The sequence below is a fragment of the Podarcis pityusensis genome (genome assembly GCF_964106645.2).
Source record: "Podarcis pityusensis genome assembly, chromosome: 14".
Taxonomy (NCBI): domain Eukaryota; kingdom Metazoa; phylum Chordata; class Lepidosauria; order Squamata; family Lacertidae; genus Podarcis; species Podarcis pityusensis.
Genome location: NC_138039.1, coordinates 5,577,653 through 5,591,934, shown reverse-complemented (window position 1 = coordinate 5,591,934; position 14,282 = coordinate 5,577,653). Strand labels below are relative to the sequence as shown.

Below are 14,282 nucleotides of genomic sequence, written 5' to 3'. Positions count from 1 at the left end.
AAATCCCCCCCCCCCCCGCCTCTCATGCTCTGTTCTACACTAGGCTCCCTCAACCTCAACCCTCCAGATGTTTTTGGCCTACAACTCCCATGATCCCTAGCTAGCAGGACCAGTGGTCAGGAATGCTGGGAATTGTAGTCTCAAAACATCCGGAGGGCTGAGGTTGAGGAAGCCTGTTCTACACTGTTGTTATGGCGCCCCCTGCAGCGTGGCCCCCAGGGCGGCTGAAGCACTTGCACTACCCTAAAACTGCCTCTGTAACTTGCCCCGGTGAATAAAGTTATTTGTAAGCACTGAGAGTTCTTCGTAAGACCTGGGAGCATCTGGAAGCAAAAGCTTGCAAAGCCACAACAGTGGTTTATTATTTCTGACATTTTTTAATATTATTAAATAGCATTTATATCCCAACTTTGTCTCCATGGAGCTCAAGGTGGTGTGAATGGTTCTTCCCCTCATTTTATCTCGCAACAACCAGGCAAGGTAGGTGAGGCTGAGAGGCAGTGACTGGCCCCCAAGGCCATGGCTGAGTGGGGATTTGAAGCCTCGTTTTTCCCAGGCCTTAGTCCAACAATCTCACCTGCTGCACCATATTGGCTCTTTGAAGGTAAGGAAACCTGACATCAAACTTTACAAGAAATTATGGACATAACCCTTGATTTAGTCTCCAGCACACCCCGAAGCTGAACTAGGCCCTGTCGAAAGAATGCCCCAAGTCTCTCTTCATGAGGGTGGTCACCCAGAGAGCAGAGAGACAGACATCCTTTATACAGGACAAAGATACAGTTGAACAAATCTGAAGGACTAAAGGTGGACTTTGGTAAGATGGAGCCCGGTGCGAGGACAAGATTTGGCATCCCCAACTAAATATTTCTTGATTTCACAACAATTCATTTTGGTACAGTTACTTTTCATAAATCTTCTCAGTAGGTACCTCATTCATTCTTCTTCTTCTTCTTCTTCTTCTTCTTCTACTACTACTACTACTACTAATCACCCCCTCAGCTCAGTGCCCTGTGTGGGGGAACTGCTAGCATAATAATCATAATCATGATCATATTTGTAGCCCACCCAGATGACTGGGTTTCCCCAGCCACTCTGGGCGGCTTCCAACAAATATAAAAGCATAACAAAACATCAAATATTAAAAACTTCCCGATATAGGGCTGCCTTCAGATGTCTTCTAAAAGTCAGATAGTTGCTTATTTCCTTGACATCTGATGGGAGGGCATTCCACAGGGCGGGCGCCACCACTAAGAAGGCCCTCTGCCTGGTTTCCTTTAACCTTACTTCTCGCAGGGAGGGAACCGCCAGAAGGTCCTCGGAGCTGGACCTCAGTGTCCGGGCTGAACAATGGGCGGGGAGATGCTCCTTCAGGTATACTGGGCCGAGGCTGTTTAGGGCTTTAAAGGTCAGCACCGACCCTTTGAACTGTGCTTGGAAACGTACCTGGGAGCCAGTGTAGATCCTTTAGGACTTGTGTTATATGGTCCCAGCAGACCATTTCTGCCTGGGCCATTCTCAGAGATGCTAGAACAGGATGGGCCACCTGGACTCTCTAGGTGGAACTGGACTCCTGTCATCCCATCCAGCAGCAAGAGATGATGAGAGATGTGGCCCAGCAACATCTGGAGGACCAAACGTTCTTCACCCCTGGACAGAGCAGCCCATTTAGTCCACAGTGGCCAAGCAGATGCCTTCAGGAAGTCCAGGAGGAGAAGTTTCCTCTGATGGAAGCTGGTGATGATGAATTGCAAATTGCTCAACCCTACAAAAGTTCGAAACAGAACTGGAAAAGCAGCCTCATTGAGACCGACATGCCTCTGCATACACCCACCCACCTAATAATAATAATAATAATAATAATAATAAATTTGGTGCCCCACACTGTATTAAGGTTCGTCTTCCTTCAGTCAGGGGGTCAGTACAGTGGTACCTCGGGTTAAGTACTTAATTCGTTCCGGAGGTCTGTTCTTAACCTGAAACTGTTCTTAACCTGAAGCACCACTTTAGCTAATGGGGCCTGCCACTGTGCGGCCAGAGCATGATTTCTGTTCTCATCCTGAAGCAAAGTTCTTAACCTGAAGCACTATTTCTGGGTTAGCTGAGTCTGTAACCTGAAGCCTATGTAACCCTGAAGCGTATGTAACCTGAGGTACCACTGTAGTTGTTAACCAAAAGCTTGCCGGGAGTCAAACCAAATGATTTTGTTCTTCAGAAATTATCAGATAAACCAAAACTTGAACGTGGTGATGGCAGAGCAAACGAGCATCCTCTGAAAAGTCCTTAAATCTCATGGAGGTTTCATGGGGAAGGCCTTGGCTCACAGCTTCAGTCCCTGCATCTTCAGGGAGGGTCGGGAGAGGCTCCTAAATCTTGAGGGGTTGCTGCCAGCCTGTGTAGGCACTACTAAGCTACATGGACCAATCCTTGAGAGTTGTTGGCCAGGCTAGAGGGACCAATGACCTGTCTTGGTGTATATAGACAGCTCCCTATGGCAACATCCACCCACCCGTTTCAGATCCCTTTAGCCACTTCTGCCTCGCTCTCCCCAGCCAGTCCCACTCACTTTTTTCTGACTCCCTCTCCCAGCGCCCTCCCGGGGGTAACCTCGACGCTCTGCCTCTTCTAAACCAACCCAGGCAGAACTAGTCCCCTTTTCTATTTAAAAAAGAAGAAGGAAAAGTTTAATTTTGGGGGCTTTTTTCCGATTCTTTGCGGGGAAAGTAGAAGAAAAAGAGGCCGGCCAAGAACGAGGAGCTCTGTATAAGATAAAACACATAGATTGCAATAATAATAATAAGAGAGAGAGGGGGGGGGGAGAGACGTGGAGGGGGATGGAAACAAGGCGAGGCGAGGCGGCGTCCCGAATGCGAGTCTTGTACGTCTTATTATCAAGTTAATTAAAGCTAGCATCTGACAATGTCACTCGGCTGTAGAAAAAGGGATTTAAATGCAACGTCTCCCAGGACTGCGTGTCAAGGGCTGCTTTCTTTTTTCTTCCTGCCCCCCCCCTCGCCCCACCATCTCTCTCTCTCTCTCTCTCTCTCTCTCCTTTCCCCCCAATCTGGCTTGGAGGAACAGCCCTCGAAATCGGTTGCCTTTAAAGCAGCTGCAATTGGCAAGGAAGCAATTATTTTAAAATATTTTTTGATGTCGGGGCGCGTGGGGGTGTGTGTGTTGAAATAAATAAATAAAAGAGAGGGCAGAGAATAAAACGATTTATCTCTCTCGTGTGTGTGTGTGTGTGTGTGTGTGTGTTTCTTTCTTTTCTTTTCTTTTTAAAGATGGAGTGCAATATAAAGAGATATCAAGGAAGGGCTGGATCAAAGAGCCCCCGCCTGCTTGGCCCCCCACCCCACGTGAAAGACTCCTCTCGAGCACTTTGAGAGAGATTTATTTTATTTTATTTTTTGAACTCCACAAAGATCCGGGAAACATGAAATAAAAGGGGGGAGGAGGAAGAGGGTAAAAAATTATATATTTCTTTTTGCAAAGTCGATTTTTTTTTTGAAATGTGCCCGCTATTGAAATGCACAGAGCCGGTTGCTACGCGGACTTGCTCTCGAGGTCAAGTGACGGACGGATTGTATGCTTCTCCATAATAATATTAATTAAACAATTTGCATGCTAATAAGGTAACAATTATCAGGGCTTCTGTTGAAAGATTCAGGTTATTACAACACGCCAGTCTGGGGGGCAAGGGTTAGAGAGTGAGAGGCGAGCGAAATTTCAACTCAAATTAACATTCTGTCAGCTCCAGAAAATGGGATAAATAAAGTCGAATTAATTCATTATAATAAAGAGAAGGAGAGAGGGAGAGAGAGAGAGAAAGAGAGAGAGAGGAAGAGAGCGGGAGGGGGAATCTTTCCCCCCGTTTTTTATTCTTGTGCAGGATTGATTACCGTTCTGTATTCAAAAACACGTTCGTTTGGCATTCCTATCCAGAAATCCGACAGAAAATGAGGGCTTTTATTGCTACAGGCGAAAACTTGCTTCAGTGGCTACAGTTTACATTTAGTATTTATAGAGAAAGAAATTAAATTATGCTGAAAAGGGAAGGCTCTTGCCCCTTCACCTCGGAATTAATCCTAACCCCATCATTTTCTCTTTGCGGGTTCGAGTTGGGGCGCGTGTGAGTGTGTGTCTAAATGGCATTTTATTTTATTTTATTTTTTTAAGGTAATAATTAAACTGCCATCTAGAGTCGAGTAGGGTTGGGAGGGTTTGGGGTGGGGAGAAGAAGGCAGCCAGTGGTCTGTTGGAACATATTCAATTAGATTTTTCCTTCTTTTTTGCTTTAAAAAAAAGCAAAAAGGGGGGGAAAGTGGACAATTCGGATTAGGAGTTTTGATCCTGATGTTTACTTCGGATTCAAGCGTGCCACCGGGAAACACACTTTGGGAAACGCATCTTTTGTGGCTCATCAAGACTAGGGATTTGGGTGGGAAAGGAAAGTCTTTTAAAAAGATGTTCCCTAGCAATAACAGATTTTGCTTTCTCTTCTTGGACCCTGGAAAGATTTAAGAGGTGTAGGAACATGCCAGTCAGGTTCTGTTTAGGTTTAAATAAAGGGGTTTTTCTTTGCTCTCCGGACGATCTTCCTTTTTCTCTCTCCTTTCCTTGTCCACCTTTCCAGGAGTTTGTCTTCAGGAAAGCTTTTAAAGAAATATATGAAATAAATAAATAAACAAGTCATTTAAAAAGTGAAGCCACATTCCATTTATTATTTACTAACCCCAGATATACTGGATCCCCTCGGAAGCTGGAGCATAGTCAGCTCAGGATCCCTTTACACTGTGAAGAGGGCCATCTGACTACTCGGAAGTCAGCCCCGATGAGATCCGTGGAACTTTCTGCTAGGGAAATTGTGCGCATCGCAGCCTAAGGCGAACAGATCCGCTTCCGACCCGCAACCTCCAGATACCACATTCCCAGGACTGTAAGTTTGAGGAGTCAAGCGACAGAGAAGAAAAAGAGGCCTCAGAAGTCTGGAGATTGACAGCCCGGCCCTATCCAAAGTTAAACCCCACCGGCTTCCCTGGGTTTAGTTAGGCGCGCCTAACTCTGCTTAGGCTGAGGTGGTGACGGTATCCCAGGCATCTAAGCTGCAAAGAAGTCACACAAACGCACTTTCTACTCTTTAGGCTTCTGTGGGGTGGAGGGACTCCGCCTCAGTCTCAGAGGCGCCTACTCCCGAGTAAGCGTGGTGAGCTGCTTGTGACAATTCTCCATCCAACTCCACACTTTGAAAAGCTTCCTGTATGAATCCTTCCGAGCAAAAGGGCCGGAGCTCCGGCTGCAACGTTAACAAAAGTGTACAACTTCGGAACAAGAAAGTTGCGAGGATTATTTCAGCCGAATCTCTTCCTCCCGCCTCTGCCGAAGGGACTCCGAAATCCTTGACACTCGTTTCCAACTGGGGTAACCAAGCCGGGCCGCCGAGAAGTTGCAATCCAGGAGAGGAGCTAATTCAATTAGGGTAAGAGGGTGACCAAAAATAGGAAGAAAAAGCTGCGCGCAAGGGTTAGGCCGGGGTCTTTCGAGCTGCGCGCTCCGGAGTCACTCTGGAAAAGTCTGGATGGCTCCACATTGCTCCGGAGCAAGAATTCTAAAGGCTGCAGCCTCAGGAGAGGCCGATGCTGTTCCCAATGGTGCCAACCGCATCCAGGCCAAGAGGAAAACGCGTCCTGAGGAGCGCAGAGGGCCGGAGGGCTCAGTGCTGGAGATTTAACCCAACTCAGGCAAGGCGAGAATTCAGTGGAGCGCTTACTCGCGAGTAAAGGCACCTCCAAGGGATTGAAGTCTGGGGGAGCCCGCTTGGTTCCAGGAGTTCTGCGGGCCCACCCGTTTGTTGGTTTCACCCGGTGGAGTTTACTCGCAAGTAAGTCCTGTCTAAGGACAGCAGGTTGAAATAGGGGTACCTGCTTTTTGACCTTAATAGACCCAATTATACATTTCCTCTACGCCTGCTTTTGGTGAATGGATCCACACATGCACATGTCATTACGTGTTTGTGTGTCGCCCTTGTGTGTATGTGTGTGTATGTACCGGTATATATAGATATATAAACCTCACACCCACATTGGGCCTCCCTTTTGCTAAATAGACTGCTTTTTAATTAGAAACCCTCTGGCCCCATTCATAATTTAATATGGGCTTTTCCATGGATCAATAGGGGGATGGCGTTAATTATTATTTTGATTGATACGATCGGATGGCGCTGGTTTAAATACAGGGCAGGGCGGGGGAGAAATATTCCATAAAGATATATATACTACACCCCCCCTCCCGCGCCCCTTTCCTTCTGCCTTTTTGCGCCTCCCCCCCTACTTTTTTTTTTTTTTTTTAAGTCTTTCCAATCCCCCTCCCTGCGCTAGAGAAGCCTGAGAGGAGATGAAAAGGCTTGTAGTTTTAAATTCATTGTGACAGCTCTGGAAAGAGCGGATGATGAATCTCCTATTATTGGATCAGTCTATTTGCCGCTCAATGTCTCCCTGTAATTGGAGCAACATCACTTTAAAGGTTCAGAGGAGTCGAACGTTTCTGGTGTAGACGGAGAAGAAGACGAGGTGGGGGGGGGGAGGGAGAGAGAGAGAGAAGAGGGAGGAGGGAAGAAAAAGAAGGGGGGGTCAGAGAGAGAGAGAGAGAGAGAGAGAGAGAGAGAGACAGAGAGAGAGAGACAGAGACCCTCTTTCCACAACACACCAGCGAATGTTTTAAAGGGAAATCTATTAGTGATTTGGAGGAGAAGGTTGGGGGGGGGGAGAGGTGGGTGACGACGAGCGCGTAACTCCGCTTGCTTTTGAGTATTTAACTGGGTATCAATCAGATCTCTAAGTTCTCCTGTTTTCTCCCCCGCACCCCCCAAATCCCTTTTCTTCTCGTTGGCCTAGGCAGCTCCCTCCTTCCCTCCCCCACCCCCTTACTCCAGGGGCTGGAGGAGTTCTTATCAAAGAGACCCCCCCCTTTCCCTTTCCTCCTCCTCCTCCTCCTCTTCCCTCCTTTCTCCTGCTTGTCTTGTTGTGACAGCTTTGATATTGTTTATTGAGGGTGGATGTCAGGTATAATTAGCAATCGATATGGAAAACGTTTGGCTCCCCCACCGCCCTGGCACGTCTCTGACGTCAGGGCCGATTAACGTTTCTTATTGGTCCCAAATTCCCCGGGCCTGAGCCTAATTATGGGGAGGCCTGATGTTGATAAAGTTAAAGCGCCCGGGCGCCCTCCAGCATGCGCCCTTCCTCGCGCGTCTACCTCGCCACCGTCGACGACGCTGCTGCCACCACCACACCGCGGCGGCGCTCCTCCGGCGGCGGTGGCGGCGGCAGCAGCAGCGGCAGCGGCAGCAGCAGCAGCAGCAGCCGCCGCCGCAGCTGCGTTAAGGGAGGCGCGCAACCCCCCACCCCCTGTCCGCCCCCTCCATGATGGACAGCCGCATCCTGGAGCACCCCCATGCCCAGTTCGGAGGCTTGGTGGGCTTCCCTTACCCCCTCGGCCATCACCATGTCTACGAGCTGGCCGGACACCAGCTGCAGTCGGCCGCCGCCGCCGCCGCCGCGGCTTCGGTACCCTTCTCCATCGACGGATTACTCAACGGCTCCTGCGCCGCCTCCGTGGTCAACCCCACCCCGCTCATCCCCTCCGGCTGCGGAGACGGGCAGCCCTTCAAGCTCTCCGGTAAGTCGGCGGGCATGGCAAGCGCTGGGCTGGCGGCGCCCGGGATCCGGCCCGATCCGGTGCCTCCATCCTTCCATCCGTAACAGCTCGCTTGCTTCCCTCCTCGCCTTCTCCGCCTTCCTGGAATCACCGGCAGGATAAAACTCAGGGCTTTCCAGGTGTCTTTCGGTGGGGGGGGGGGAGCGCCAGACTGAGCAGGAGCAGGGGTGAATCAGGGGTCAGGATCAGACATCTAGATTTTTAAAAGAGAACTCCGCCACCAGTTTTCATCGCAAGCAACTTCTCCGATGCGGAGAGGCACCCGCGCCGCGCCAGAGCTCCAGGAGCCGCGATGCGCAATCGATCATTTCCTTCTTCTTCCCTTTTTCTCTCCGTCCTAGTTGTTTTGTTTCCAGTAGAAGTGGGGATGTTTGGGGGGGAAGGAACCCGAATAGAGGTTTTTTTTGGGGGGGTGGGGAATCATCAAGGTTCTGTGAAATTGGGGAGTGAGAAAAGGCCCTCGCCTCCTCCGTAAGCTCCTTTGCTGATTTTTCTGTCCCCAGCAACTCATTTTATTTGCTGAAGGTGGAAACGGAAACGGCTTCTCTCTTTAGGCTTCTCACCCTCTCCCCTTTAGCTCTTAAAAGGACCCAAATATACTATTTTTTGTATACTAAGTATAGTATTTATGCAAAAACGATAAGATACCTCTGCTTTTTAAAATCCCCCGCACTTATTCTGAAGGAAGCGAGGCAAGCGCTCCCTGCGCACATCAGAACCGATCTGGCTTTGGGCTTGGGCTAGTCGTTTGGTGTCCTCGCTCGCCCAAACAGAAAATCCGAACAAAAGAGAGGTGGTCTGGGTGAGCGGGGGAGGAGAAGACGAGAAGGAGGGTACCGAGGGCCTTGGGAAGGTCAGGATTTCACAGTTTTGCGCAAAGGCTCCGCGGCCCATCGAAAGTTTCCAGGTGCCACCTCCTAGATTCCCTTCTATTTTAAAACTCAAACGCCTAAAACCTACAAATCCACTCAGGACATAATGGAGGCCCTTTTATTTTTGACCTCACAGACCTGAAGCGTGTCCTTTATTTGGTAACTTTATTCCAACAAACCTACCTTGAATCTCGTTTGAAAATAAGAGAGTGGGGGGACGGGACCGGACCACGTGCCATTTTTTTTTTTTTTTTAAATTGAAATTATAAAGCAAGAAAATCCTAGCTCTCGAAATCAGGACAAATATATGTATTACTGTCCAACTTCGCTTGAACAAATAAAAAGTAAGGCTCGTTCCATAATCTTAAATGATATATTTCTCCTGTAAACAATCCTCGAATTAACCTTTGGCGACAAAAAAAATATATTCAAGGAAGTTGTGTCTCCATCATTTGGGTTTTAGCTTCGAAATAAGAATATACGGTCCAGGTATACATATAGAAAATTGATAGAGTGGTGACTCCATCAGTTTTAAAATATGAAGGTGGTTTTTACCCCATTGTTATGGAATGAAAGGTGATCGTCTATCAATTAGTAATTGGTATGAAGAGTTTGCTTCTCTCATCGCTCTTTTCCGCCCCCCCCCCCCAGACTCTGTGGATCCTGACAAGGAGAGTCCAGGTTGCAAAAGGCGACGGACGCGCACGAATTTCACCGGTTGGCAGCTGGAAGAGTTAGAGAAGGCATTTAACGAAAGTCACTACCCCGACGTATTTATGAGAGAGGCGCTGGCGTTGAGGCTGGATCTGGTGGAATCCAGAGTGCAGGTAAAAAAAACCGAGCGGGGCTCCTCTTCCTTCCCTCTACAACATAAAGCGCACGAGGGTCCACTCCGAAGTCAAACTCGTTTCAGGCTTCAAGCCCTGACACCTGCCCATTGCGCACAGTGGGATATTCAGCTCTCGGTAAACGTATATATAAGACTACTCTGTGCAAAGCCTGTCAGTTCCTTAGCATGGGAAAGAGTTACGCACCTTGAGCTGGATCCGGCCCAAATTTCTGACCTCACCAAAATCTTGCGCCCCCCTCCTCTCTCTCTGTCGGGCCAGCAAACCAAATTTACCAACTTTGTGTTTGTGTGTGGTTTTGTTTAAAGTTGGGGAAAGCATTTTAGAGGGGTGGGGGGTGGGGGAGTTAGCAAAAATAAATGCCTCCCTTCTTTGCTCCTAAACATGCTGGGGGCGGTGTTCATTGCGTGGAAGTGGTCTTGCGCCCCCCCCCCCAGTTCCTCTACTACCTTTCCTTTAATTTCCGCCCGCGGGTAGGGGAAAACCCCTCTCCATTTATATTTATTTGTACTCTAGCTTTCGGGAGTTATTTGTTTTTTCGTCTCTATTTTCTCCCCCGCCCGACAACCCCTAAAAAGAAGTAGACCCCCGGGAAGCGGTTTAAGTGCAGAAGGTTCTTGAGGTAGTTTACATTAAATATTTCCCAGAGTTAGGCCTGATGAGGGACACGCGAGTTCAGATTTGCCGCTTAGCCCCTGGGACTGGGGGAGGGGGAGAGAGAGAGGGAAGCGGTCGGGGAGATCTTAAAGGGAAAATGGCAAAGGGGGTTAGATTACATATATGTATATTTGCCCTGTAGCACAATTTTCACCTATATGAAATTGCATCTTGGTTTCAACCGCTCTTGTATACTTTTTAATTTTTTTGGGGGGGGGACAATTGCACCTCCCCCCTGCTTCAGAGCAGACTTTAAAAATAATCTCATAGGCAATTATTTTTGATAACAAGGTACTAATACCGTTACTCCCCCACCTTTAGTTTTGAATTTGGAAATAGAAAACCCTACTCAAACTTTGCAACATCTTTCCTGGCTCTGGGGGTTTGGGGTCGAGCATGGAGGAACTTGGGGTGACACACTTTCCAACGCCCCCCCCAATATCGGAGCAGCCGGGCAATCGAAAACAAGGAGTCTCCCTCCCACAGAAGCCCCTTGTGTGCGTGCGTGCGTTTTAAAAAATAATAGAGTTGTTACTTGCAAAAGCGCAGGGGCTAATAACATTACTGACTCTTATTAATCCGGGCTGGCATTGTCTAAAAGGTGTATTTACAAAATGCTTCCACCCTCCCCCTCTTCCCCTCTCCTGACCTCTTCTGTTTTGAAATCCTTTTATCCAATTTGTTCGGAGGCTGTTGAATGAAGTCAAGACCCTCGATTTCCCTCTAATACGATAATGAGTAATTCTCGGTGACAAGGGCTGCTGGAACTGACAAGTCAGGAAAGGATAGGGAATTGCAAAATACATACCAGCAGAGCAAGCTTATTATTATTATTATTATTATTATTATTATTATTATTATTATTATTTTCTTATTATTTTAAGAAACAAGGTTTTCGTATAGGGACCAGCAAGGTTGATTAAGTTTCTTATCCTTCCTTTCACCTCCTACGTCCTTAAAAACACACACCCTCTAAACCTAGAATTCTTATGCACCCCAGAAACTCTCCCCACCCCATCCTGATCTCCGGTTTACTTTTGAAAGTTGATTTAAAAATTATTAATATTAATGGTGTGATTTTATTGTGGGCTTTCTACCATGATGATTGAGGTGGGGGCAAAGAGTGATAAGTGCATGCGAGTCAAAGGATTCGGGGGGAACCATCTCACTTTGATACTAAAACAGTGATGTTTAAGTTGGGGACCTGTTAGTGAATGTTAATTTATTGATTTGAGAGCTCGTGGGAAATAGCACTCCCCTCCCCCCCCTCCAAGCTTCTTCTCCCTTTCGGGGTTTTGTTTTTACACCTTTGCCAAGCGTTTTTCATTTTGTGGACACTTTCTCAAACCTCGTTGATCTTAAAGTATTATTCCTCCTCGTCTTCGATCAGTATGTTTTAGTTGTGTGTGGGGGGGGGAGGATGTTGCTATTGAAAAAACGGTGGGATGCGTGCCTTATTCATTTGGTTTTTTAAAAGAAACTCGTGTGCGTGTGTGATGGTGGGAGAGTTCTTTAAAAGCTGGTGGTGACATCTGACTTTCCGTGGGGTCAAATCTTGATCCCTTTCGTTTGTCAATTTCACAGTCTTCAAGTTAGGCTCTCTCCCCCTCTGAAAGAAAACCCAGGAAAGGATGCAGTCGTGATTTTAGGGGAGCGGGAGGGAGGTTATCGTCGAGAAAACACGTGTGGCAGATTCCAAGAACTCTCTCTCTCCCCCCCCCCCTTTTCCAATTTTCCTTTCCTCCTTCGCAATTCACTTCGGAAGGGGATACCCGGGATGTGGTGACTTGTGTGATTGTTGGGGGGGGGGGGGCGCGGGGAGTGAAAAGGGAGCAAAGACTTTTATTCGTAGTTCCTGGCATTTCCCACCCACACCCCAGTGATATTTTAAAATAATAATAATGGTAATGATAACAACAACAACAATATACTGTCACCCGATTAATACGAAATAATTAAGATGTTTTCCCTGCCGCCCGAGGGCCCTTGCCAACCGAACCGAGCGCACAAACCCATGAGCGGAAGTGTAGGAACTGCTACATTTGAACCAACAAGCACAATCTCTTGTATGGTGTTTTGGGGGCGGGGGGGGACGACGACGACGACGACGTGGGAGTTTGCTATCAAACTTCCGAAAGAGGAAGCCGGTATGGATACCCAGCCCTGGATTTTTACGCACGTAGCAGGGAAGGTAGACAGCGAGGGGAGGAAAAGAGCAAACAACAACAATATTTCCGGTGGCGCTTTGATTTTTTTCTTGTACCTTCCTTTCCTTGCACGCTGTTGGCTCTAAGCCTTTGAATTTACAGACGGCCTCCCCCCCCCCCAAAAGAGAGACCCGCATAATTATTTCTCTCTCTCTCTCTGAGTTATATATTTGCTGGAGTGGTCTCTACTTGCACCCCCACTAAAAGCACCAAACTTCCCTTTCTGTCCGAATTCTGATTTCTTGAGGCTGCAATCCTAGGCTCCTTTACCTGGGAGTAAAGCCCATTTAACTCGCTGGGGTTGGCTTCTGATTAGAAGTGTGTAAGATTTCGCTCTTTATTAAAAATAGGATAAAATGCAAGCTACCCAGGAATGGTTAACGCGGGTCGGGACTTGGTTGCTTCTGCGCCCCGAGCAAGAAGGGGAGGAGGGAGGGGGAATGGAGGGTTGGGGGGGCGGGAGGAAGCTGGCGACCCCCCTCCTCCCCCACTGGCCCTCGGGGGCCACCAGGGGGTCCCTGCTGTTAACGGCTTCTCCTCCTTGTTCGGTGTGTAGGTTTGGTTCCAAAACCGCCGGGCCAAATGGCGAAAGAAAGAGAACACGAAGAAGGGGCCCGGCCGGCCGGCGCACAACTCCCACCCGACGACGTGCAGCGGGGAGCCGATGGACCCGGAGGAGATCGCGCGCAAGGAGCTGGAGAAGATGGAGAAGAAAAAGCGCAAGCACGAGAAGAAGCTGCTCAAGAGCCAGAGCCGGAACCTGCACTCGCCCAGCGGCCTCTCCGTCAACAGCAGCACGCAGAGCTCCGACAGCGACGGCGGCGGCGGAGGCCTCTCTCCGGACCCTCCGGACACCTGCAAGATCGGCCCGCACAACCCGTCCCGGCCGGGCAGCTGCGACCCTGCGGCCTCGGCTTTCTACCCGAGCCGAGGCGGCCACGGGGTCTGTGGTGGTGGCGGCGGCGGCAGCAACCGGTGTGCCGACAAGGACGGGTCCGCGCCGTCGGGCTCCGAGTGCGGGCCGCCTCCCTCGACGGCGCGAGGCGGGGTGGGCGGCTCGGGCGGCGCCTTGCCCAAGCTCAACCCGTTCAGCGTGGAGAGCCTCCTGTCGGACTCGCCGCCGCGGCGGAAAGCGGCGCTGGATTTCCCGCAGGCCTTGGCGCCGTGCGCCCCGACGGCGCGCACGCTCATTGGCAAGGGGCACTTTTTGCTCTACCCCATCACGCAGCCGCTGGGCTTCATCGTGCCCCAAGCCGCCCTCAAGAGCAACCCGGGCCAAGAGCCGCCGCAGGGGGGCTCCCCTCTGCCCGCCGCCAACCCCAGCCCGGACCCCGCGCCCCCCAAGAGCAGCAGCACCGCCGCCATCTCCACGTCCGGAGGCCGCTTGCCGCCCGAGAATAGCTCCTCCGTCGCGCCCGGGGCCCTCTGCGGACTGAGGAAGGCCGTGGCTTCCCCTCCGGCCACAGCCTGCTCCTCTTCCTCTGCTTCCTCCTCCTCCTCCTCCTCTCCCCCCTCTGCCTATTGCGATTCCTCTTCCCAGATGGACAGTAGCTGCGCCGTCGTGCAACCAAAGTCCCCCGCGAAAGACGCTTGTCAATCCAGAGACAATCCGGATTGTCGCACAGAGCCAAACTGTCCAGCAGAGACCAGCAATTTAGACTGTGAGGAAGTGGATATGGACTAAAGAAATAAGGAAGAAAAGGGCGGGGGAGGGAGAAGAACCGATTATATATTAGATTCCTTGCAGGGGGGCGGGCAGGGAGAGGGGGCGATTCAACTCACCCACCTTAAACTTCTTGACACTCCCAAAGTTTTCCCAAGACAGTTTCCCCTCTTCTGTTTATTACACATATATCTATATCTATATATTTTAAAAGAAGTCCTCCCCCCGCGCGCATTTTCTCTATTTCCTTCTCTCTCTCTCTCTCTCTCTCTCTCTCTCTCTCTCTCTCTCTCTCTGGATCTCCGCCCCCCCCCCCAAT

The 14,282-nt window shown here is 49.7% G+C and overlaps 1 protein-coding gene across 1 annotated transcript in view; it reads left to right on the top strand.

Moving 5' to 3' along the window:
- Positions 1–6,984: 6,984 nt before the first annotated feature.
- UNCX (UNC homeobox) overlaps positions 6,985–14,282 on the top strand; it is a 7,576-nt gene continuing 278 nt past the window's right edge. The window contains exons 1-3 of the mRNA XM_080981106.1: positions 6,985–7,677; positions 9,240–9,415; positions 12,857–14,282. The exon at positions 12,857–14,282 is cut by the window's right edge and continues 278 nt beyond it. Of these exons, the coding sequence (XP_080837232.1) occupies positions 7,422–7,677; positions 9,240–9,415; positions 12,857–13,984 (1,560 nt within the window). The 5' untranslated portion in view covers positions 6,985–7,421 and the 3' untranslated portion in view covers positions 13,985–14,282. The remainder of the gene's footprint in view (positions 7,678–9,239; positions 9,416–12,856) is intronic.